Source organism: Oratosquilla oratoria, chromosome 42 (assembly GCF_046742065.1).
Source record: "Oratosquilla oratoria isolate Oo_2021 chromosome 42, ASM4674206v1, whole genome shotgun sequence".
Lineage (NCBI taxonomy): Eukaryota > Metazoa > Arthropoda > Malacostraca > Stomatopoda > Squillidae > Oratosquilla > Oratosquilla oratoria.
The window spans coordinates 39,062,129-39,088,749 of record NC_134818.1 but is presented as its reverse complement, the minus strand read 5'-3'; the positions used below and the strand labels follow the sequence as shown (position 1 = coordinate 39,088,749).

The 26,621-nt window shown below is 41.1% G+C and overlaps 1 protein-coding gene across 5 annotated transcripts in view; it reads right to left on the bottom strand.

The window, feature by feature from the left end:
• The window catches only part of udt (protein undicht), a 56,858-nt gene that overhangs the window by 17,059 nt on the left and 13,178 nt on the right, over positions 1–26,621 (bottom strand). For 3 of the 5 annotated variants that reach the window (XM_076179493.1, XM_076179496.1, XM_076179495.1), the window contains 6 exons: positions 22,266–22,333; positions 21,266–21,434; positions 12,875–13,011; positions 11,824–12,033; positions 9,295–9,351; positions 6,536–6,752 (listed from right to left, as the gene is read on the bottom strand). In XM_076179493.1, coding sequence (XP_076035608.1) covers positions 6,536–6,752; positions 9,295–9,351; positions 11,824–12,033; positions 12,875–13,011; positions 21,266–21,434; positions 22,266–22,333 — 858 coding nt within the window. Of the gene's footprint in view, positions 1–6,535; positions 6,753–9,294; positions 9,352–11,823; positions 12,034–12,874; positions 13,012–21,265; positions 21,435–22,265; positions 22,334–26,380; positions 26,430–26,621 lie in introns of those variants that run through there. The other 2 variants (XM_076179497.1, XM_076179494.1) reach the window with 2 other exon arrangements.

The window sequence follows — 26,621 nt, the reverse complement described above, 5'->3', positions numbered from 1 at the left end:
ATAAATTTTATGGAAAACCAGCAACAAAAGTAAGATTATTTTAAAAGTCCAGTTGTAGGCTACTGGTGAACTTACAAAATATGACAAAGTATATAATGATAGTAGCCTATGCATGAGATTTGGAAAAATATATATAGAATAGGCCAGCTTTTATGGGTTTTATCTTGTTATGAGAGTGAACAAACATGGATATACTTGAGGAAGTTATGAATCTGTGGTACTGGGAGTAAGAACCAGGCACAGATCAAGGAAAAATTATCTGGATGGGGTGAATGACGTCACAAGAGCTCATGGTAATGATGTCAAACAAGCAAAAATGTATGCAAGTAATAGAATGAGCTGGAGATGTGTGTACAGATTAATGTACTTTTTCCATGAGAAGGGTGCATAAGGGATGAATTCTAGTTATCTATATATGAAGGGCTTTTTCCCCCTTACCAGGGAGGTTGTCAAGCCAAAAGGCGTATATCCACTCCCACCCATTCCACTCCCTCTCATCTTAGCTCCTCATGGATGACAGGTCATCCCCATATCCCGCCCACTGTCCTGGGTTAGAAGCAATGCAGCAAGACGCAGCAAGACACAGCACATCCACAGTAAGGCCACTTCACTTAATTGGCAACCCCCCACTCTGTCCCTTCATCCAGAAAAAAGACAGGGAGAAATCCCTTCAGGCTGCATCAAACTATCATTTACACACAATCACTCCCCCATCCCCCACCCCTGCCTTCCTTGCATCACAGTATCACCTATACACAGCCATTCCTCACTCACCCTTATCTCTTGCCTTCTCTTTTCCTTGTTCAGTGCCTCTTTCACCCAATCCATCCATTCTATCTTAGGGATGAAATGGTGATTTTTTTTCCTTCTCTTTCTTTTCTTTCTCCCATATAAGGAGCTGAAAATTGTTAAGTCACCCTCTTGCCAACAAATGACATGAAACAAACCCACACTGATACAACACATTGACAACAGTCCAAAGGTCTCACTTTGCAACTTATGGGAGTACCTGAGGACTGCTGGGTTGCAGATCTTCAGTCAGAGTAATCTGAGGTTATCATATACACCTAAATGATCTTTTCCCCTTTATACAGGGTGGGACATAAAGGTCTCCCACATTTGGAGTGGGCACTATGTGGGCTGAAATGGTGGTATAGAGGCAAGATAGGTCTCGTTTGGTAGGCTAGGCTGTACCATTTTGATTTGCTTCATCAATTAGAAAAATTTCTTTATCTTTTTCAAAGTGTTAGGGGAAATGTTTCCTGAGTATTTGATCTCTTTAAGGGGAGATGTGGAGTGGCAGATAAGGTCACCAGCGCTTGTGACTCACCTTTGGGGATATCATGAGTTTGAAGACAATGTTGAAAAACCTTGCCAGCCACTCCATGTTTCCCCTTAGAGAGATCAAATGCTAAGGAAACATTTCCCTAGACACTCCGAAAAAGACAGAGAAATTATTCTAATCACTGATGAAGAAAATCAAAATGGTAGAGCCTAGCCTACCAAATGAAACCTGTCCCACCTCTCTACTGCCACTAAAACCCACTCCATTTGTTGGAGACCTTTATGAATCACCCTGTACCGGTACTTGGGCTGGTTGAGTCAGAGCATACACCCAACCCGAACCCATGAGACAGTAAGTGTTAATGCTCCTATCTGCTTAATCTATGTGAAAATAGCATTATATTTCATTCCCAGCAATACAACTAGTTCATTCTTGGTTTACTGTTTTCACAGAACAGATTATAGCCTTAGTCTATACATTTTTCTTTACTGCACTGTAATGTATGCACATTTTTATTTGTAAGCTCTTATGAATTCATCTACCTTTTATTTTTGGACGTCTAACCTTTGGTCTCTCTCCTAGCCCCACCAATTCATGCACCCTCCAAGAATGTCTCCTTTTATTGATTCTTAATAACATGACCAAATCACTTCAAGTTGGCCTGTGTTGGTTTTCCCCCAAATCCCATCAACACCCCAGTCCCTGGACACATCCTGTCATTCCTTGTGATATTTCCCAATTCCTTGCACAGACCTCAAGTATGTAATTTCTGCAGCCTCCACACAACTTTCCTTTCTTGCATTCATCACCCAGGCCTCATTCTTATATGTAACAGTCAGCATAACAACTAATTTTGTTTTTCTTTCTTTCTTTTTTTTCAACAGCCTTTTATTTAATCATATCACTCGGGGACATCTTCTACCTTCTCTCCCACCCTTACTTTATGTTAAGTCTTTCTCTCTAATCTTCCACTTTCATGCATACTCATTCTCAAATCCTTACACTGGAATACCTCAGAGACTTAAGTGACAACCCTATGAACCAGAGGCACACAGCTTCTTTCCATGCTCAGAAACAAATCTCCATTTCTTGATGAATGCTAAGCCTTTTTTTTTTTTAAGGCTAAATCTCATATATGCTGTTCAAACCTCTTTAATATGAATCAAATTCTTGCATGCAGCATTGGATGCCTCATGTATGTTGATTTGATGATGCATCACAATACTCACATTATAAAATATAGTCATCGCTGCATTACTCATTCTCTTTCCCTCTCAGTAATAATAAACACAGAAAATGAGACCAAGCTAGTTCACAGAATTTGCGGGTTACTCAGTTACAACTACAAAGTCAATATAATCAGGACGCCAGTGCCAGCATCCTCATATACCCACTCGCGCATCATGAAAAGAAACTCAAACAGGACAATTTCAGAAGAGATCGGAAAAAGAATAGCTTCCCACGCAGAGTGCTGGATATATGGAATAACTTAGATAAAGAAACAGTGTGTGCAAATACTATTCAAGATTTTAAGAAAAAAACTTGATGCTGAAAGATACAAAGACAGGTTACCACAAGCATAGCTCCCTTCCTGTATAATACAACTAGGTAAATATAGGTGTCATCATATGAAAGAGGTTAAATCTCTCCTATATAAATTTTCTTTTCTTATGGTCCTGTAGTGGAGAGATAAAAATACTACTCCCCATATTCCAGTGTCATAAAAGGTGACTAAGTAGGGCAAATTTAAGGGATTGAGGATCCCTCTTTTTGTATTTGTTTCACAATGAGTCAAACTATCCTTTGACACTCAGCCATCTCCTTACATGGGGAAAAAGGCTACTTGTATATGCAAGCAAACATACATACATTCTCAAATATCTAATTGTCTGTCAGCTCCACTTTCTTGTCATGCAGACAGTTATCAACTCTCTGCCCTCCAATCTTGGATACTACAATTACCTTATTCTTTGATTCATCAACTCATACTTTTCTCCTACAACCCTTCCTAAATATACTCATCAGACTTATCAAGCCCTCTTCTATCTTTACAAGCAAAACAGTGTCATCTGCTTATACTCTGCTGTTTACCATCCACTGCCTCACACCTTCTAACCTCATTCTCCAACTCAATCTTGCATTCACTTTACTGAACTTAAGGCTAAGTGTCACACAGTAGCTTATGTAAGTTATGTAATGTTAGTCCACATATCCCTGTGAGAGATATACAACTAGCTAACTTATGGTGCCAATATACATAAATTGATGATGGATTCAACCACTACTAGGCTATCTTCAGCTGGTTAATGAGATATAGGACTATAAAATTGTGTCTTATGATAAATTACCATTTACAGGAAAATTGCTGCAGAGTATGGTGGAGGAGTACACAAATGGAGCGATTTGCAGCATGAGGTCATGGATCACTACAACAAAGATGGCATAGGGAAGTAGTGCCATCACAAATCGTATTTAGTTCTTAGCAAGATTCAGATAGCAAATGATAAATTGTAAACCTTCTTCACACAAAAATAAAGAAGTGGAAGGATCATGTGAAACCAGGTAAATAGGAATATAGACTAGGTCTATAGATACAGCAAAATGGCACCTGCCAATGGCAATTGTATGTGTCCCACATATAAAAAGAGGGTTGTGTGCTGTGCCAATACTTTTGTGCCCTTGTTCAAATCCCTCATATCTTGTAAGTCCCCCTCTGTACATATTTTATATTATGTAAGTAAAGTAGTTATACTTTGCATTTTGCCTTTATTTTATATCCAGTGGAAAGAAATTAAGAGAGGAAGAGGAGCAAATCAAGTAGAGAAGAAAAGGTAAAAGGTGAAGATGGAGAGTTGATAATGGAAGAAAAGGCAGTAAGAGGAAGATGGGCAGAATATTTTAGGGAGTTGCTTAATGTGAAGGAGGATAGGGAGGGAAAGATAGTTGCAGTGGGAAATGCTAAGAAAATGACCGTGATGAGTGAGGAAAATGGAGAAATAAGGAAGGATGAAGTGAAGGCAGTTGTCAAGATGATGAAAGCAGGTAAGGCACCTGGTCTGGATGGATGCCATGCAGAATGTCTAAAAAAAAAAGGAGGTACAGTGATGGTGGACTGGCTGGTGAGGTTATTTAATGTTTGCTGGAGAGAGGGTAGAGTGCCGGAGGAGTGCCTGTATAATTCCACTTTACAAGGGAAAAGGGGACAAGTGTGATTGTAGTAGTTTCAGAGGGATTAGCTTGTTAAGTGTACCTGGGAAGGCTTATGGGAGGATCTTGATTGAGAGGATTAGGAGAGGAACAGAGTGAGTAATTGGTGAGAAACAGTGTGAATTTAGGATGGGTAGAGGTTGTGTAGATTAGATTTTTGTGGTAAGACAGATATGTGAGAAAGCTATAGGAAAGGGGAAGGATGTCTTTTTGGCTTTTATGGATCTAGAAAAGGCTTATGACAGGGTAGACAGGAAGGCACTATGGGAGGTTTTGCAGATATACGGGATAGGAGGAAAGCTTTTAGGAGCTGTCAAGAGTTTTTATAAGAGTAGTAGAGCATGTGTCAGGATAAGAAATGGAGAAAGCGAGTGGTTTGAGGTAAAGGTGGGACTTCGTCAGGGATGCATTATGTCGCCCTGACTGTTCAACTTGTACATAGATGGGGTGGTGTGAGAGGTAAATGCAAGGGTGGTGGGTCAGGGATTGGAGATGGTTAAAGAAAATGGAGAAAAGTGGGAGGTGAGCCAGCTGTTGTTTGCGGACGACACACTTGTGGCAGGATCGGAGGAGGGATTGAGGAAGTTGGTGACAGTTTGGGAGAGTGTGTGAAAGAAGAAAGCTGAAGATAAATGTGGGTAAAAGTAAGGTGATGAGATGTACAAGGGGTGAAAGTGGCAGCAGACTGGAAGTGAGCATTAAGGGAGAGTGACTGGAGGAAGTGGATAGTTTTAGATAATTGGGTGCAAATGTGGCTAATGGTGGAGTGGAGGTGGAGGTAGAATGTAGATTGAGAGAAGCGAGTAAATGCCTTGGTGGATTAAAAAGTGTAATGAGGAATAGACATTTGGGAATGGATGCTAAGAGGAGAATATATGAAGGAGTGATTGTGCCAACAGCACTGTATGGAGCAGAAACATGGAACATAAGAAAGGAGAGGAGTAGTTTGTGTTTGAGATGAGGTGTCTGAGAAGTATGATGGGGGTTACTAGGCTAGATAGAGTGAGAAATGAGGAGGTGAGGAGAACAGGGGTGGAAAGGGAGTTGGGAGATAGGTTTGATGAAAGAGTATTAGGATGGTTTGGACACATGGAAAGAATGAGTGAAGAAAGACTGGTAAAAGAGGTATGGAAGGCAGATGTGGAGGGAGTGAACATGAGGGGACGTCCTAGGATGAGATGGATGGATGGGGTGAAGGGGGCTTTGGGGAAGAGGGGAATGTCTGTTGAGGAAGGACGGGAGAGGACAGAAGACAGGGGTGAATGGAGAATGGTTGTATATGGATGATGTTGTGATGCATGAGGTGGAATGGGTGGGGGGATGGGGGTGAGGTAGTATGTGTGAGCTGAATTTGATGCAGACCGAAGGGATTTCTCCCTGTCTTCTCCTTTTATGCATGGGAGGATGGAGAAGGGGGGTCGCCGATTTAATGAAGTGGCCTTGCTGTGGATGTGCTGTGACTTGCAACACTGCCTCTGACCCAGAGCAGTGGACAAGGTGCAGGGATGACCCGTCATCCAGGAGGTGCAAAGATTGGAGGGTGGAGGGGAGTGGAGTGTTTTTAGGGATGGAATGGGTGGGAATGATTTTATGCCTTTTTCTTTTTGGCTACCTCCCTTGTAAGGGGAAAAAAGCCTTGGTATATGTATATGTAAGTAAAGAAGTTATACTTTGCATTTCGCCTTTATTTTATATCCAGTGTAAGAAAAAATCTAACTACAGGCATAACACTGATTGAATCAAATCAAAAGCAACATGCCAGATTGTGACATGGTTAGGTTCCCAAACCCTCTACAGACACTGGTGCACAACATGACCCAGCAGGCTATTCAAATCATGCTATTGTGAATCATGGCTGTGTTTGGCAAATGCCTGAATATACCTATTTGTATAAATGTGAAATTTTGTGCATGGTGAAGTTGTGTTGGATGAGGTCTGATAGCATAGTATGCAAACAGGAGACTTTTTTGGTCTCCAAATCTAGAACAAAGCAATTTCAATGAACCTATGATTTTGACAACAAGACAATCTTGTTTAGCTTACCAGCCATCAATGTTGAGTCTGGCCATCATATAGCGGTTATCACGTTGCTCTCGGCACACATAGATTGTCTTTCTTATCCGCCCAACATCAGGACGGGTTGTCTCCACAATATGGGTTTCATTGATGGTCACCTCTCCCTCTGTGTGTGCTGTATTGATCCATTCCCCTGAGAAGTTCCGTGGCAGGAGGCACCCATGTTGAACCACCTGGTACTTTACTGTAAAAAATTAATACCTTAAAGTCACTCTGATCAATAAACCATTGTTATCCCTGGAGTTCCTATTAGATGTTTGTGATAGGGAAAAAGCTGTTCAGGGCAGTCAGAAGCTTTTATGTGAGTTGTAGAGTTTGTGTTAGGGTTGGGAATAATGGACGTGAGTGGTTTGAGGTGAAGGTGGGGCTGTGCCAGGGTTGTGTTATGTCACCATGGTTGTTCAATATGTATATGGATGGAGTAGTATGGGAGGTAAATACAAGGGTGATGGGCAGGGGAATGGAGATGGTTAGTGAGAGTGGATGGAAGTGGAAGGCATGTCAATTGTTGTTTGCTGACAACAGTGTGCTTGTGGCTGAGTCAAAGGAAGGCCTAATGCAGTTAGTGATCGAGTTTGGGAGGGTATGTGTTGGGAGAAAGTTGAAAGTAAACATGGGTAAAAGTAAGGTGATGAGATATACAATAGCTGAGGGTGGCAATGGAGAGGCTAGAAAAAAAAGAAAGTTTTAAGTATTTGGAATCGCATGTAGCAGGGAATGTAGGAATAGGGGTGGAGGTTAAAATTTTTTGGGGGAATGAAAAGTGTCATGAGAAACAAATATCTAGGGGTGGATGCAAAGAAAAGACTAATGTATATGAGGAGGTGATTGTGCCAAAAGACTATATGGGGCAGAAACTGGGAATATAAGGGAGGCAGAAAGGAGGAATTTAAATGTGTTTGAGGTGAAGCATTTGAGAAGTATGGTGGGGTTATGCAGAATGAGGAGGTGAGGCTGAGAGTAGTGGTGGAAAGAGAGCTGGTAGACAAGGTTGATCGAATATTGGGATGGTTTGCGAATATAGAAAGAATGAGTAAAGAAAGACTAACAAAACAAGTGTGGAAGGCAGAGGTGAAGGGGTGAATTTGAGGGAAAGACAGAGAATGGGATAGATGGACTAAAGGGGGCCTTGGGTACAATGTGAATGTCTATTGAGTAGGGAAGGGAGAGGCCAAGAAATAGGTGTGAGTGGAGAATGATTGTAAATGGATGATAAATTGATGCAGCCTGAAGGGATTTATCCTCGTCTTCACTATTTATTCATGAGAGGACAAGGAGGGAGAGCCACCATGTAAATGAAAAGGTGAGGGTAAACCATCTCCACCTGTTGGGGCCTGCTGTGGTGTCTTGCTGCATTACCTCTGACCCAGGTAGTGGGCAGGTGGCAGGGATGCCCCCTTGATCCACAAAAAACTAAAAAAAAATTTAACGGGAATAAATGGGTGTGGGGTGGGTGAAGGGTGGGTGCATGCCTTTTGTGTGGTGACTGCATCTGGGGCAGTTTGAATCTGTGGCCAGGGCTATTGTGTGCTGTTACCATCTCATTAACAGATGGTGAGCACAAGCGTGCTAGTGTGGTTCTTCTTTGGTATGTTAGGGTTTTTTCTGTGGTACTTGTATCAGGGGGTTATTGCTGGATTATTGAGTTATGTGGTCTTTCTTGAAGGGTTTGTTTAGTTATCTGAGTGTTAATTTGTGTCTGTGTGGATGTTTTGTGTGATTTAGGTGGCAGGTTGAGGTAGATGTTTAAGTAGTATGCTGTTTTTCATTCTGTCGCTGGTCTAAGTGAGGGGTGTGTGTTGTTAAGGGTTCTGGGGTAGAATTGTATTCTTGTCATTTTTATGTGATGTTCTATTGAGAGGATTTTAGTTTCTATGTAGGTTTCCAATAGGGATGGTTTTGGTGCATCATGTAGTAACTCTTAGTGCTACATTCTGCAGTGCTTGTAAGTTGTTTGTGTTTGATTTGCTGATTGTTGGGAACCATACTGTGGAGGTGTATTCAAGGGTGGTTGTTGTTGTTGTTGTTGTCGTTCCCTAGACTGTCTGTCCGAGCAGTCCCGTCTCCCCAAGGAATGCCACTGCTGAAACTGGGTTTTCCCACAAATCCTTTATAGAGTGTATGTTGTGTTGTTTGCGTGCATGATTGTGTATAATGCAGTCTTCCATTATGTGTTGTATGGTATGGGGTGAAGTGTTACATCCTGGGCAGCTGTTCACAATGCGGTCATCCGGTCCTGGAGCTGCAGCGTCTACGTCGTGGGACCACCCCCCAACCCCAAGAGTTGGGGGCCAAATAGCAGCAACCACCCCTGGCCATCAGCTCTACGCAGGTGGCACCGATCCCCAAGAGGAGCTACGCCTGCCTTGGGGAGTACCACAATTCTAGGGTGGTTCATATGAACTGTTTATAGATGGTTATTAGAATTTCTTACAAAGGATTACAAAGGTGGGGCATGCCGACAGGAGACCTTTTGGTCCATATCTAGGTCGGATGCGAAAAAAAAAATAATAATAATAATAAATGAATAAATAAAAACTATGGATTTGAAGATAAGCAGTGGGGAAAATGATTCTTTCTGACGCTCATTTTCAAGCACTACCACATACAGATATTACCAAATTAAAATAAATAATAACTAACAATAGAGCTACTTTTTAAAATTATTTAAAAAACACACTTTGATATTAATTATATTAATTCCATACCATCTTAAAATGTCTTACTAGATGATGATAGTGATGGTCGTGATGATGACGACGTTGACCAATGTACTGCCATGGCTGACGATCAAACATTTAAAGAGGCAATAAATAAATGAATACATACATTCATATACCAAGGCTTTTTCCCCCTAACAAGGGAGGTAGCCAAAAAGGAAAAGGCATAAAATCATTCCCACCCATTCCATCCCTGAAAACACTCCACACCCCTCCACCCTCCCTCCCATCTTAGCACCTCCTAGATGACGGGTCATCCCTGCACCCTGTCCAGTGCCCTGGGTCAGAAGCAGTGTCGCAAGACACAGCACATCCACAGCAAGGCCGCTTCATTAAATCGGCGACCCCCCCTCTCCGGCCCCCCCCATATAAAGGAGAGGACGGGGAGAAATCCCTTCGGGCTGCATCAAAATTTTGCTCACACACACTACCTCACCCCCCCCATCCATTCCACCTCATGCATCACAACATATTCCATATACAACCATTCTCCATTCACCCCTGTCTTCTGTCCTCTCCCGTCCTTCCTCAACAGACATTCCCCTCTTCCCCAAAGCCCCCTTCACCCCATCCATCCATCTCACCCTAGGACATCCCCTCATGTTCACTCCCTCCACATCTACCTTCCATACCTCCTTTACTAGTCTTTCTTCACTCATTCCTTCCATGTGTCCAAACCATCCTAATACTCTTTCATCAACCCTATCTCCCAACTCCCTTTCCACCCCTGTTCTCCTCCTCACCTCCTCATTTCTCACTCTATCTAGCCTAGTAACCCCCATCATACTTCTCAGACACTTCATCTCAAACACATTCAAGCTCCTTCTCTCTTCCTCTCTTATGTTCCATGTTTCTACTCCATACAGTGCTGTTGGCACAATTACTCCTTCATACAGTCTCCTCTTAGCATCCATTCCCAAATTTCTATTCCTCATTACACTTTTTAATCCACCAAGGCATTTACTTGCTTCTCTCAATCTACATTCTACCTCCACCTTTACTCCACCTTTTCCTGCCACATTTGCACCCAAGTATCTAAAACTATCCACTTCCTCCAGTTGCTCTCCCTTAATGCTCACTTCCAGATTACTGCCACTTTCACCCCTTGTACATCTCATCACCTTACTTTTACCCACATTTATCTTCAGCTTTCTTCTATCACACACTCTCCCAAACTCTGTCACCAACTTCCTCAATCCCTCCTCCGATCCTGCCACAAGCGCAGTGTCATCCGCAAACAACAGCTGGCTCACCTCCCACTTTTCTCCATTTTCTTTAACCATCTCCAATCCCTGACCCACAAATAAATAAATGAAAAAAAAAAAAAATAAAAATAAATAAAGAAATAAAGAAATAAAAAAAATCAACGTTATACGAGAAACCTCTCTGTAAAGACGATGGCAATGGTAATGAAGGTAATAATGTTGGTGAAGCCTTTATTATTGATTCAACTCTCCATTTCCACAATCCTTTAATTTCCATCAAACCACAACTAACACATTTTCCCTACATTCATGTTCCACTGATACAACCCTCGTTTATGGACTTGGAAAAGGCATATGACACAGTGGCACTGACGTATCCCTTCTGCTTTAGTCCCTCTTCCCTTTGTCAAGCTACCTTAGTGTAACCAGCATAAGACCCATGTATTTTCACACATATATGTGTGTGTGTGTGTGTATTTACCTAGTTGTATCTTATGGAAAGGGGAGCTATGCTCATGGTGCCCCATTTTTGTATTTGCCTAGTTGTATTTTATGGGATGGGGAGCTATGCTTGTAGTGTCCCGCCTTTGTATCTCGCAGTGTCTAGTTTGCTCTTAAATTCGTGAATGGATTTTGTACACACTTTTTTTTGGTCCAGTTTGTTCCAAGTGTCCACCACTGTGTGGAAAACTGTTCTTCCGATTTCTTCTATAACTACGTTTTTTTAGTTTCTTTCCATGTCCCTGTGTTTCTCTTATCCCATGTGTGTGTGTGTTTTATTGTTATCATGACCTTCCATCCACAAGGAGCTGAGATAAAATGGACAACAAATGGGTTTTGGGTGGGTTTAGGATGCATGAAGGGTGGGTGTATGCTTTGACTTTGCTACCACCCTATATGGAGAAAAGGGTCTTTTGATGTTTATTTAAAAATATAATATGTAAGTATGCACACATGTATGTATGTATGCATGCATGTATTACTATTATTATTGTTATTATTGCAATCCCTCTTATAAGGAGAAAGGTAATTTTTGCTATGCATATTTATTATTGATTAATGATTTGGTTCAATGTCACAAAACTTCCCCCTATCATGAGGCTAGAATGGTGTCCCTTACAGAGAACTTTGTAGTGTGGAATTCAATGAACCATACCCTTGGTTCAATTCGGTGGTGGCAGGGTTTGAACCACCATCAACTCACCTTCTTGTCACAAGTAACAAAGCCCTAACCCATTATAATTTTCAGACCCATCCCTTTCCATCCTATTTCACATCATATTGCCATCCACCCATTTCATCCCATCCCAGCTACTGCTCCAATACCCACCTGGTGTCATCCGGAACCTAGCAGGACTGTTCTCTGGGGTCTTGAGGACAGAGCACTCAGGAGTGATGGAAACACCCATGTATCTGTCATCATCACGATTCCTGACAAAGCAGCGGTACTTCTCATCTTTACGGGATTCCTTTGTGTTAGATGCCGCAATGTAGTGGTTCTTCCCCACAAACCAGTCACCCAGGCAAAGGAACTCCGACACTGCAACAGGAGAAAGAAGAGGGATCAAAACAGTGAACACAATTTAATACTGCAGCAGGAGGAAGAGGTGGTGGAGAGGGGAGGAGAGTTATTTTGTTACCAGTAAACAGCACTACCATCTGTAGGGACCACATGGCACTGAAGAGGTGTAGCCACAGAAGAGGTAAAGGAGAGATATGAAGAGGGCAGCAGAACAGAGGAATAATAGAAGTTAAAAACAATATGCATTTTTTTTTTCCCCCCCAAAGTGGATATTTGTCTCCAATGATTAAAAAGTTGTGGAGAAACCCTGGACTATAGGGATGTCACAAAATCCCTAAAATAATGACTGCATAAAACACATGGTCCATACCCCATATGAAGACGAGAGGGAGGAAAAGTGAGGAGAGGGGAGGAAAGGGGAGGAGGGGGAAAAGAAAGGAAAAGGAAAGGAGAAAGGGGAAGGGAGGAGGTGAAGACAGAGGATAAGAGGAAAACCCAATCCCCAAAGTGAAGGAAGTTCATTACCACAGCGGGAGGAAGAGGTAAAACAAAGACAGTGAACAAAGTGGAGGGAATGTGAGCTGTAATGGAGGCAGGATGGGACTGATCACACAGGCTCAAGAACCCCATTACTGCAGAAAGAATCATGACATTTTGGTGGCAATAACCTGTGCTTCTTTCCTTGGACAATATTCCACTGAAGAGATGGGGTCATGTAGATGGCAAAGCAGTGATTTAGGGAGGGTAGCAGAAAAGAATAATAGTTGAAGTTTAAAATCATGAGTTTGATATGAGCAATTATAGGGTATCCACCAGAAAATGTGGGAAAATAGGGGTACAGAACTCTCTTTGTTCTCACCGCCATTGAATGATTCCTTGATTCCTTCGCACTTCTTGTATGTGATGGTAAACTTCTGATTGGCAATGAGAAACTGATTGCCTGGCTCCTGACAAGACCTCACCTGCTGCCCTGGATCATTACACTCACCAGTAAAGCTGCAGAGGAAGTAGTACCACTGAGTAAGATTTTGCATTACAGCTACATTTATTTCAACATGGCAGAGATTCTGATGAATTTTTTACTTACAAATCCATTATTTTGGCTGATGCAGGCAATTTTATTTGAATCAATTTAATGTCACAATCTTCCCTATCAGAAGGCTAGGTCAATACCCCTTATAGGGGGCTTCGTAGCTCAAAATCTAATTAATTTATCCTTTGAGAAATCTTTACCCTGTACAGAGTCCATATTGAGTTACACTACAGTATTCCATCAGTACCTCTTCACAGATCATCACCACTCCATTGAATAATTTTACATATTTTACAGAAGAAAATACCCTGTCTAGGGTATTGGCTATATGTTATTGTGGGGTTAATAGCTACTCAGTAACATGCATCCGATACTTTTGGGTCTATATAGGGCACCCCTATGGACCAGAGCCACACATCATTTTGTCTGTGATAGAGGAAGTCTCTCTTCATAGAGAAATGATGCTACTTTATTATACTCCAATTGTCCCTCTGACATCCTGTTCCCCCACTCTTAATACTGTCCTGTACCACTTCTCTGAATATTCATTTCCTTTTTTGCCAAACCCTATGGTAGGGGAGAAAGAATACTGCCACCGAGTATTCCCACGTGAGTCATAAAAGGCAACAAAAAAATGGGACAGGAATAGGATTTGGCATCCTTCTCTCTGTAGCCCCAAAGGGAACATTCCTAAAACAAATGAAGGGATAAGAGGGTCTGGGAGGAGTTTTCCAACCAGAATTCTAAGGTTTGGGTCTCTTTTAATGTGCATGGATGTGGTACAGATAAGAGTAAAAGGGAAGAGATAGGCAGTATGTTTGTGAGAAGAAAGATGGATGTATTGGCACTGAGTGAAAATAAGTTGAAAGGGTGGGTTGAATTTGAGTTTGGGAATATAGTTGGGAGGGTGTCAGGAGTGAAGAGAGGACAAGGGAGAGAAGGGGTGGCTATACTAGTAAATGAAGAGATAGTTAAGCGTGTGGTGGAGTGGAAGGAGGTTTCAAGGTTAATGTGGATGAAGGTGAAACTGGGAATTGTGGGTCTTTGTAATGTCTTTGTAATTGTGGGTCTGGTAATGAGAAGAGTGTAGAGGAGAGGGAGGCTTTTTGGATAGAATTAAATGAGTGCATATAGGATTAGGGAGAAATGTCCATGTAGGATTAGGAGAGGAGTAAAGGGGTAGGAGACAACCCAATAGATGGAGTGGTTGGGAAGTGTGGAGTTCCAGGAAAAATTGTAGTGGAGAGATGATGATGGTGCATCTAGAAAGAGGGTTGATAGCTAATACAGTATTTAGGAAGAAAGTCAAGCATATGTGCACATGGGAGAGGGTGGTGGATGGAAGGGTGGTAGACAGGGCTTTAATGGATTATATAGTGGTAACCAAGAGAAGAGTAAGAAAAGTTTTGGATGTACATGTCCTAAGGGAAGAGAGTGGGGGAATATCGGATTATTTTTTGGTGGAAAGTAAGTTGGTGGTGGAGAATAGATGGAAAAAGAGGAAAAGGACAGAAAGGGAGATGCTTGAAGTAAACTGCTTAAATGAGAAAGAAAAGGAGGAGTACAAGAAGCTGAGAGAAGAGTGGGAGGGCCAGAAGGATAGAGCAGAACTAGGAGCGGAGGAGGAATGGGAATGTTTCAAGGAGGGAGTCACAAGGTGTGTAAATATGGTGTGGAACAAGGAGGATGGGAGGAAATAGAGGGAAGGGTAGTGAGTGGTGGAATGATGAAGCAAAGAAAGTTGTAGAAGAGAAGAAATGAGCATTCACGGATTGTTACAAAAAATATGAGATGTATCAAGTAGAGAAGAAAAGGTAAAAGGTACAGATGGAGAGATGACAATGACAGAGACAGCAGTAAGAGGAAGATGTGTAGAAGAGAAGAAATGAGCATTCATGGATTGTTACAAAATAGTATGAGATGTATCAAGTAGAGAAGACAAGGTAAAAGGTACAGATGGAGAGATGACAATGACAGAGACAGCAGTAAGAGGAAGATGGGCAGAGTATTTTAGGGAGTTGCTAAATGTGAAGGAGGATAGGGAGAAGGTAGTTGGAGTGGGAAGTGCTAAGATAATGAAAGTGATGAATGAGGAAAATGGAGGAGAAATAAGGAAAGATGAGGTGAAAGCAGTTATCAAAATGATGAGAGCAGGTAAGGTACCTGGGTTGGATGAGTGTCATGTGAAGTGTCTAAAAAAGGGAGGTACAGTGATGGTGAACAGGCTGGTGAGGTTTAATGTTTGTCTAGAAGAGGGTAGAGTGCCAGAGGACTGGAGGAGTGCCTGTATTGTTCCACTTTACAAGGGAAAGGGGGAGAAGTGTGAATGTAACAGTTCCAGAAGGATCAGTTTGTTGAGTGTAGTTGGGAAGGTTTATGGAAGGGTTTTGATTGAAAGGATTAGGAGAGGAGTAAAGGGAGTAATTGGTGAGGAACAGTGTGGGTTTAGGACAGTTAGGGGTTGTGTGGATCAAATCTTTGTGGTAGGGCAGTATGTGAGAAAGCTTTAGGAAAAGGTAAGGATGTTTTTTTTTTTACCTTTATGGATTTAAAAAAAACTTATGATAGGGTAGACAGGAAGGGACTGTGGGAGGTGTTGCAGATATATGGGATAGGAGGAAAGCTGTTAAGAACAGTCAAGAGAAATGGAGAGAGTGAGTGGTTTGAGGTAAAGGTGGGACTTTGCCAGGGATGTGTTATGTCGCCTTGGCTGTTCAATTTATAGATGGACGGGGTGGTGCAAGAGGTAAATGCAAGGGTAATAGGCTGGGGATTGGAGATGGTTAAAGAAAATGGAGAAAAATTGGAGATGAGAAAGTTGTTGATTGCTGGCGACACTGCGATTGTAGCAGGATCAGAGGAGGGATTAAGGAAGTTAGTGGCGGAGTTTGGGAAGGTGTGCTAAAGATGGAAGTTGAAGATAAATGTGGGTGAAAGTAAGGTGATGAGATGTACAAGGGGAGAGGATGGCAACAAATTGGAAGTGAATATTAAGAGAGAGAGACTGGAGAAAGTGGATAGCTTTAGATATTTGGGTGTATATGTGGCAGGAAAGGGAGGAGTGGAGGTGGAGGTAGAATGTAGATCAAGAGAAGCAATTAAATGCCTTGGGGGTTTAAAAAGTGTAGTGAGAAATAGACATTTGGGAATGGATGTTAAGAAGAGATTGTATGAAAGAGTGATTGTGCCGGCAGCACTGTATGGGGCAGAAATATAGAACATAAGAGAGGAAGAGTTTAAATGTGTTTCATATGAAATGCCTGAGAAGTATGTTAGAGGTTACTAGGCTGGATAGAGTGAGAAATGAGAAGGTAAGGAGGAGAGCAGGGGTGGAAAGGGAGTTGGGAGATAGGGTTGATGAAAGTATTGGGATGGTTTGGGACACATGGAAAGAATGAGTGAAGATAGGTTAGTAAAAGAGGTGTGGAAGGCAGAGGTGGGAGTGAACATGAGGGGGGCGACCAAGGATGAGATGGATGGATGGGGTAAAAGGGTCATTGGGAAAGAGGGGAATGTCTGTTGAGGAAGGGAGAAGACAGAAAATGGTTGTGTATGGATGATGATGTGATGCATGGAAGGGAGTGGGTGGAGGACGGGGGTGAGGGAGTATGTATGAATGATATCTTGATGCAGCCTGAAGACATTTCTACCCATCTCTTTTTCTGCACGAGGAGACAGAGGGGGGAGGGGTTGCTGATTAAATAAAGCAACCTTGCTGTGGATGTGCTGTGTCTTGCTACATTGCTTCTGACCCAGGACAGTGGGTGAGATGCAGGGATGACCCGTCATCCAGGAGAAGCCAAGAAAAGGAGGGAGGGGTGGTGAATGGGAGTGGAGTATGTGGGGATGAAATGGGTGGGAGTGAATTTATGCCTTTGACTTGGCTTCCTCCTTCATAAGGGGGTAAAAAGCCATTGGTATATGTATGTACAAAGGAACAGTTTCAATAAGAATAATTCAAGAAATATTAATAGACCAATTATGATCCATGATGGAATGGTCACATAAGGAAGTATGAAATAACTTTAAATATAATTGAAAAGTTGGTTTGCAATTATCAGATTTCATTTGAATATAGGGAGGGTCACCATGTAAGTGAAGCACCCCTGCTGTGTATGTGCTGTGTCTTGCTGCATTGCTTCTGACCCGGGCACTGGGTGATAGACAGGAATGAACCTTTAACCATGAGGAGCTAAGATGAGAGGGAAGCAATGTGTGGTGGATGGGATGAAATGGGTGGGAGTAGGTGTGTGCCTTGACTCACTACCTCCTTTATAATGGCGAAGAACCTGCACTACTACATTAATATTCCTCCCAAATCTCCCTACACATTCATTTAAATTACTCCAGAATACTTTTCTCTTTTCTTAACTTTTCTCGCTCCCAAAGTCGTATGCATTTACAAATTCTTATATTTCCCATTCTGATCTCACCTTCACCCACGTCATCATTGATGATGCTCCCCTCCACTCTACCACACGGTTATCATCTCATCAATCACCAACAGTGCCATTCCTTCCATCCACTTTCTCACCACTTCTGACACCCTACCTACCACAACTCCAATCTCCAACTTGTCCTTTCCTTTTTCAGTTTTGTTCCACTCACTGCTTTTTGTTTCATTCCAGCTTTCTTCTCACCAGTCTTTTCCCTTTAACATTCACAAACACCACATCCGCACATATTCAATGACCCAATTACCAGAGCTGGGAGCATTACTGCCAGACAGGTAGTGCATTACCGAAAAATCTGGGGTGCATTTCTGTCAATGCATATTATATACATATATATGTATATAAAATGTGTATACATATACATATATAGATTTTTTGGTAATGCACTACCTGTCCAGCGGTAACGCACCCAGCTCTGCCTATTACTAGGGTTCTGGTTGAAGTCCTCTTCCTAGACCCTCTTGTGCCTCAAGTCTTTGCAGAAAAAAAATAGAGAGAGGGATGCCTAGTTCCCTAACTCCATCCTCATTTAGTCACCTTTCATAACTCATGCAGGTACATGTTGGTGGTATTCTTTTCCCCACCATAAGGGGATATGAACAGAGAGAGGTACAGCCTTAAAACCAGTAAAGGATATGTTCAAGAAAGCAGAAGAAAGGAGAACCAGTAAAAATTAAAAAAGTATCTCATTCCTACACGAGTAGAAAATTCACTCTAATATTGATAAATGATGTCCTATAAGTCTCTACACTAGTGACTTTATATGTATAACCATGTAATCATTCCCCTAATATGGGCCATATATATTTTTTTTTTTGTAAACTTGGGGGCTGAGTCAGGTAAATGGGAAAATGTAAAAGGTGTAGATGGATAGATGTTAATGGAAGTGAAGGCTGTAAGGGGAAGATGGTTAAATTATTGTAGAGTTGTTGATTGTGGAGGTTTGAGAGGGATCAATTATGTCAGTGAGAGGTGCTAAGAAAATGACAGTGATGTGAAAGGAAAGTGAGAGATTTACAAAAAGATGAGGCAAAAGAAACTTTAAAAATTATGAAAACTGGTAAGGCACCTGGGTTGGATGAGTGTCATGCAAAGTGTCTGAAAAAGGGAGATATGGTTATAGTGAATTGCCTAGTGAAGTCCTTTTATATGTGTCTAAGGGAGGAGAGAGTGCCAGAGAATTGGAAGAGTCATTATATATTTCCATTTTACAAAGGAAAAGGAGATAAAAACAAATGCAATAGTTCTAGAGGAATCAGTTTGTTGAGCATCAGTGGGAAGGCATATAGGAGGGTTTTAATTGGGAGGATTAGGAGAGGAACAAGAGGAATAATTAATGAAAAGCACTGTGGAAAGGTAGAGGATGCATATTTAAAAATTTTGTGGCAAGGCAGATTTGCAAGAGGTTTGTGGCAAAAGTTAATGTTTTTTTCGGGGGGCCTTTACAGATTTGAAAAAGGCTTATAACAGGGTAGACAGGCAGACACTGTGTGAGGTACTGCAGATAGATGGGATTGGAGAAAAGCTGTTAAGGGCAGTCAATTGTTTTTTATGGGAGTAGTAGAGCTTGTGTTAGGATTGGGAATGGTAAAAATAAACGTTTGGGAATGGTGAGAGTTTGAGGCGATGGTAGGGCTTGGCCAGGTCTGTCATGTCATCATGGCTGTTCCATGTGTACATAGATGGGGTGGTACAGGTGAATGTGAGGGTGATGGGCAGGGGATTGTAGATATTTAAAGATAGTGGAGGGAAGTGGGAAGAGAGCTAGTTGTTGTTTGTAGATGACATTGGACATGTGGCAGAGTGAGATGAGGGTCTAAGGCAATTAGTGACAGTCTGGGGAAGTATATTTAGGGAGGTAATTGAAAGTTAATGTGGGTAAAAGAAAGATGATGAGATGTACAAGGAGAGAGGATGGCAGTGAGTTGGAAGTAAGTCTTAAAGGAGAGAAGCTGGAGAAAGTAGACAGTTTTAAGAATTTGGGGTCACATGTGTCAGGAAATGGAGTAAGGGTGGAGGTAAACTATAGAGTGAAGGAAGCAAGTAAATGTCTTGGGGTAATGAAAAGTGTCATGAGAAACAGGCATCTGGGAATGGATACAAAGAGAATACTATATGAAGGGGTGATTGTGCCTACAACACTGTATGGAATGGAGACTTGGAATCTAAGAGTGATATAAAGGGGAAGTGTCTGAGAAGTATGGTGGGGGTTACAAGGATGAGTTGAATGAAAAATGAGGAGGTGAGGAGGGCAAGGGTGGAAAGGGAGCTAACATATAGGGCTGATGGAAGATTATTGGGATGGTTTGGGCACATGGAAAGAATTACTGAAGAAAATTTAGCAAAAAGAGTATGGAAAGCAGAGGTGGATGTAGTGAACTTGAGGGGACAATAAAAAATGAGATGGATGGATGGGGTCGAAGGGGCTTTGAACATGAGAGGAATATCTGTTGAGCAGGGAAGGAAGAGGGCAGGGTATAGATTTGATTGGAGAATGCTTGTGTATGGATGATATTTTGATCCAGCCTGAACAGATCTCTCTCCATCTTATCTAATTTTTGCATCAGGGTATGAAGAGGGAGGGTAGTCACATAAATGAACCAGCCCTGCTGTGGATGTGCTGTGTCTTGCTGCATTGCTTCTGATCTGGGCAGTGGGTGGGAGACAAAAATGACCATTTATGAGGAGCTAAAATGAGAGGACAAATGGGTGGTGGATGGGAGTGGAAGGGTGGGAGTGAGTGTATGCTTTGCAGAGCTGGGTATGTTCCTCGGTGTATTCCTAGGTGCATTTCTTGGTGCATTCTACTTTAGTGTGGCCGCAGTTAGCACTCCCAAACTATTAAAGCTTAAGAGACAGGTTCTTACCAAAATAAAAGTCCAGTAGGCCACATACTATACCAAAGAAAAATTTTGTAGGCCACATAGGCCACCAGCACCTATATTGCTTTAATAGTTTGGGAGCACTAACCATGGCCAAACTAAAGCGGAATGCACCAAGGAAAACACCCAACTTTAATGCTTTGGCTGGCTACCATATAAGGGGGAGAGGCACGTGGTATATACAGATGCTCCTCTACTTACGTTCATTCGTTTTACGTTTTTTCGATTTTACATTTGAACCGACTGTAAAAAAAAAAAAATAGTAAAAAAAAAAATGTATTTTGAGTGAATTTTTTAGTTTAACGCGCTCTCCGTTGCTCAAACGATACTTACGCATGACGCTGCGTCCATTGTTTACATGGCACAAACGACAAACTGAACATGCCTTGCCTCCTCCTCCTCCTCCACCATCTCAATTTATGTTGCTTAAATTTAATTTATTTGAAATTAATGTTATCATTTTACAATGTTATGTGTATAAATAATGATTTAGGGGTGTTTTATAAGATATGGTAATAGAATTTACAGATGTATAGTACAGTAACATCTTACGTTCATTTTCCAATTAAGTTCGGCCGTTCAGAATGTAACGAAAACGTAAGTTGAAGAGCGTCTGTACATATCAAATCTTTGCTAACTTTCATGGCTTGCCAATTACTTTGGTTCCTATGGCTTGCAATAAAAAAAAAAAAAAAAAAAAAAAAAAAAAAAAAAAAAAAAAAAAAAAAAAAAAAAAAAAAAAAAAACAGATATACTCCTTTTTGTACTGACTTAATCTAAACATGTCTTCAATCTGGTCAGATGCACTTTATTCATTTCCAATAATTATGAATATTTCACAAAAGTTTTGCATTTTGCACAAGCCATTGTAGGATTCCTACCTGAATCGGTTCTGGTAGGCAAACTGCCACACACCCTCAAGGGCTGAACGGCAATTCTTGGGTGTTGGGTTTTCCTTGAACATTGTAGTGAGGCCCTGAGTATTGTCCAGGCCACGGCAGGCATCCTCCAATGATGGTGCATAGCCTTCTGGGAAGGTTACACAACCAGCTGCCAGGAAAGAACATAAAATTAGAAGAATTAAATAAACAAACAGAAAATAGATGAATAAATAATTAAATAAACGAAGAGAATAAATAAAGAAGTTAGAAACATATCAGTAAGCCAAAACTAAAAGCTTCATAGAAAAAGTAAATCACTCCATTTAATCATGGTTATGCCAATGACTCCTTTCAAAGTGGGCAATTTTTTTTCTTTTATTGGCTTCCATTGGACTAATGGCTGTTTATCTTTACTTGGTAGTGAAGGGGATATTAGGGTTTACTATTGCATGCCAATTTCATTATTATCCACCATATCCAAACCTGACAGAAAGACTAATTGCAGAAAGAAACATAACTAAATTGTTTGTCTCCCCAAATCAGCACACTCCACTAGCACATTTCTCACAAACATCACACAAACGGTGGAGGGGTTTAACAAGAAAGCACTACCAGACAGAAAAGTCACTGTGGCAACAGGCATAAACAAAGTATTTGATAAAGTTCCTTGACACATTGTCAAAAAAAGATACTGACATCCATAGCAATGAAGAGAAATAGCTAACAAAATTCTTAATGGCTGCTGCTATGAGCTGATGGCATAGAAATAATCCTACAATAATACAAAAGATACAGCAGAGTTTCATTCTAGAGATATCTATGGAGGAGTTTGATAACTATTGTCAGTCACTCTGAAGCCTCTGGTTTCCAGACAGTGAAGATCAAGACAGCAATTGATATTTTAATGACTGGTCTGGTTAACAGCAATTACACAGGTGTTGGAGGGGGGGGGCATCCCAACAGTGAAGAACTTTGGAGAAATATAGAAATTCATACTCACTCTCTGTCTTCTCTATGACATTGACTGTTCGAACCAGCAGTCGAACACAGTGGAAACATTCATTGTCTCTGTCAATTAAAAAATAAAATAAAATTAGTAAATAGTTCTACATTAAAATAACCCTTTCCATAGTGGGTGGCATTATTGTGGTTACTGCCTCATTACCATATTCATCTCTGTGACAGCCATTCTTTAGTAAAAGGGTTAGAATGTAGTTTGCCAATGACATCCTTTAAGGCAGTATTTCTATTGCCAAGATCAAGATGGGCCAATGTCATATAAATACATTCTGAGAAAAATAATTCTAAAGTTTACTCAAAGAATTACAAAGGCAGAGCATGCCAACAAGAGACCATTTGGTCCATAACTCTGTTTATTAAAATTCAGCAAATAATATTTTTACAATGATTATTCAAACTATGTTATATCATGTCTACCTCCCTTGTAAGGGGGAAAAAGCCTTTGGTATATGTATGCATATGTATGTTATATCAATCTATCTTTTATAACATAATTCTCTTTTACATCATGAAACTATATGTTAAATAAAACCTTAACTTTGTTGTTTTCAAAATAAATAATGTTCATGTGGTATTCCTTATGCTCAAGTTCAGTGGTAGGTTACCTTCAAAATTGGCATAGACAATTAAGAAAACTGGAACAACAATAATGATGATAATAATTGGAAAAAAAAACACCTAATGATGAAAGAGTAGCAAAAATGAGTGTGGAAGGTAGAGGTGGATGAGGTGCACTTGAGGGGAAGACCAAGAATAAAATGGATAGGGTGAAGGGTTCTTTTAGTAAATGGGGAATATATGTTGGGCAGGGAAGAGAGAATGCAAGACAAGTGTGAGTGGAGAATGGTGAATAGAATATAAATTGATGCGGACTGAAGGGATTTCCTTGTCTTCTCTATTTTTGCACAAGGTCATGAGGAGGGAGAATTGACATTTATATGAAGTGGCTGGCCCTGCTGTGGATGTACTGTGTCTTCCTGCATTTCTTCTGAACCAGGCAGTGGGCAAGAGGCAGATGACCCTTCATATACATGGAGCTAGAATCAGTGGCGACGCCAGGGGGGGGCTTTAGCCCCCCCAAAAAAGTGGCCAGCCCCCCCAACTGAAATAAGCAAATTGAAAATTTAAAACACTCATTGAAATAATTTTATTAAGTGGAATTTTTAATTGACAGGGCTAAAGATTTGTCAGCCATCAGTGCTAGCCCTACCATTAACCCCATCCCCTTCTGAAATGAGGATAATATATGTGTATTATCTTATTACTATTAGCCCCCCCCCAAATTTGCTCAGCACCCCCTTAGCCTCCCCAACAAAAAATTCCTGGCGCCGCCGCTGGCTAGAATAAAAGGGATATGGGTGATTGGAGTGTGATGGGTCAGGATGGGTGCATGCCTTGGCTGGCTACCTCCTTTATAAGAGGGAAGAAGCCTATTGGTATATAGATAGATGGGATACCTATTGGTCAAGTAGATAAGAGCATCACTAATTAGGACCATTATCATTACTGATATTACCATTATTATTATTACTATTATTATATTTACTATTGTCATTACTATCAGTATATGAATATTTCTGTAAGAGTACAGCATGATAGAGATTACTGTCAACTATAGGAGATCGGAACTTCACACATATAATGCAGGACAATATTCTTGAATCTTACGGTAGGGGTAACGTCTTATTTGCCATGATATGTACAGTCACGAGTAAAAGAACGTTGTGAGACGAATAATTTGAATTTTGTATCATGAAAAACTCTGTGCGGGTCAAAACTTTTACTCCTGACTGTACTGTCTCTTCCAATGTTTCAAGTGAGTTTTGATCACACTGCTTAACATTCCACTGACGAATAAATGCCCAAAATATCACAAGTTCCTTGAACGTAATGTAATGATAAAATATATAAAATGTACAAATAGGAGCTGTGTGCAATCTCGTTAAAACGTATTAATTGGGACTAGCAACTGTCTGTTATTGCCGACTGTCCTAAATCGCTAAGATTTCACATAACGGAAAAATATGCTGGACATATTGTGGAAACTCCGTTATACAGAACGGCAGTTGGCGGCGTGACATACTGATTTGTAGTGCTAGATAGCATAAAACGAATTGTTAACAAAAATGAGCTGATTACGCTACATAGCGAGAGGCAAGCTTGTTTGATAATACATTATTTCCATGAACTATCTCAGTCTTCATTTACTATTTAATTGCACTGTTCTACCATAAGCAATTTGAAATGAAAAAGAACTACAGAAATTTTTTCTTCGTTACGCAGCCATGATGCAGAGATCTGGTCCATCTAGCAAACTAGTTCGTAAAATGGAGCAACAGTGCTGAGAAGCAGCGGTTACGTTTGTTTCTGTAGTGGGTAGTGGGTCAGGGATTGGAGATGGTTAAAGAAAATGGAGAAAAGTGGGAGGTGAGCCAGCTGTTGTTTGCGGACGACACTGCGCTTGTGGCAGGGTCAGAGGAGGGATTGAGGAAGCTGGTGGCAGAGTTTGGGAGAGTATGTGATAGAAGAAAGCTAAAGATAAATGTGGGTAAAAGTAAGGTGATGAGATGTACAAGGGGTGAAAGTGGCAGTAGACTGGAAGTGAACATTAAGGGAGAGCGACTGGAGGAAGTGGATAGTTTTAGATACTTGGGTGCAAGTGTAGCAGGAAAAGGTGGAGTGAAGGTGGAGGTAGAATGTAGATTGAGAGAAGCGAGTAAATGCCTTGGTGGATTAAAGAGTGTAATGAGGAATAGACATTTGGGAATGGATGTGAAGAGGAGACTGTATGAAGGAGTGATTGTGCCAACAGCACTGTATGGGGCAGAAACGTGGAACATAAGAGAAGAAGAGAGAAGGAGTTTGAATGTGTTTGAGATGAGGTGCTGAGAAGTATGGTGGGGGTTACTAGGCTGGATAGAGTGAGAAATGAGGAGGTGAGGAGGAGAACAGGGGTGAAAAAGGATTTGGGAGATAGGGTTGATGAAAGAATATTAGGATGGTTTGGATACATGGAAAGAATGAGTGAAGAAAGACTAGTAAAAGAGGTATGGAAGGCAGATGTGGGGGGAGTGAACATGAGGGGACGTCCTAGGATGAGGTGGATGGATGGGGTGAAGGGGGCTTTGGGGAAGAGGGGAATGTCTGTTGAGGAAGGAAGGGAGAGGACGGAAGACAGAGGTGAGTGGAGAATGGTTGTATATGGATGATGTTGTGATTGCATGAGGAGGAATGGGTGGGGTAGTATGTGTGAGTAAATTTTGATGCAGCCCGAAGGGATTTCTCCCCGTCCTCTCCTTATATGCAAGGGGGGACAGAGAGGGGGGGGGGTCGCCGATTAAATGAAGCGGCCTTGCTGTGGATGTGCTGTGTCTTGCGACACTGCTTCTGACCCAGGGCGGTGGGCAGGGTGCAGGGATGACCCGTCATCCAGGAGGTGCTCAGATGAGAGGGAGGGTGGGAGGGGTGTGGAGTGTATTTAGGGATGAAATGGGTGGGAGTGTTTTTATGCCTTTCCCTTTTTGGCTACCTCCCTTGGAAGGGGGAAAAGGCCTTGGTATATGTATGTATGTATTATTATTTCCACCAAGAAAAACATATTATGTTGGTGTATTATAATTTACGAAATATTTTTTTTTTATTGTTATATCGCGTAGGTATGCACTTCTATGATTGTTACCCAAAATTCACTAATAAAAATAAATTATGTAGCAACCTCTATCTTTCAATTGTCTCCCTTGTAATATTACAACAGAGTAAGTTAACTCCAAAGTTACTGTACTGGTTCTAGCCACATCTAATTGCACATGTCAACCAAAACTAATCAAAATAAGGTAAAATTTTACTTTCGACCATTGTAGGAATATAGCAATACAAAATTAAATAGTAATTTTGTAAATTAAAATGCATGAACGATATATGCAATTTTGTGTGCGGAAATGAAAATAAAAAAGTTGCTAAAACAGATTTCTTAGTAACGAAGTCGTGTACGACGAATGGTACGCCATGTTTGTTATGGTAGATGCCGACGTCGGAGAAATGAAAGGACGATAAATTTGTCTAAACTAAACTAACCTGTGTTTAATAAATCATTACCTGCAAATTAGATATCATCCGGCTGGTCTTCGTCGTGAGAGACGTTGGCGGGCTTTTCAACCACTCTCTTAGCTTTTGTATGGCTATATTCCTCCAATGGTCGAAAGTAAAATTTTACCGGTTAGGTTAGGTTAGTTTACTTTAGCTTAGACAAATTCATCGTCCTTTCATTTCTCCGACGTCGGAATCTACCATAACAAACATGGCGTACCATTCGTAGTACACGACTTCGTTACAGAAA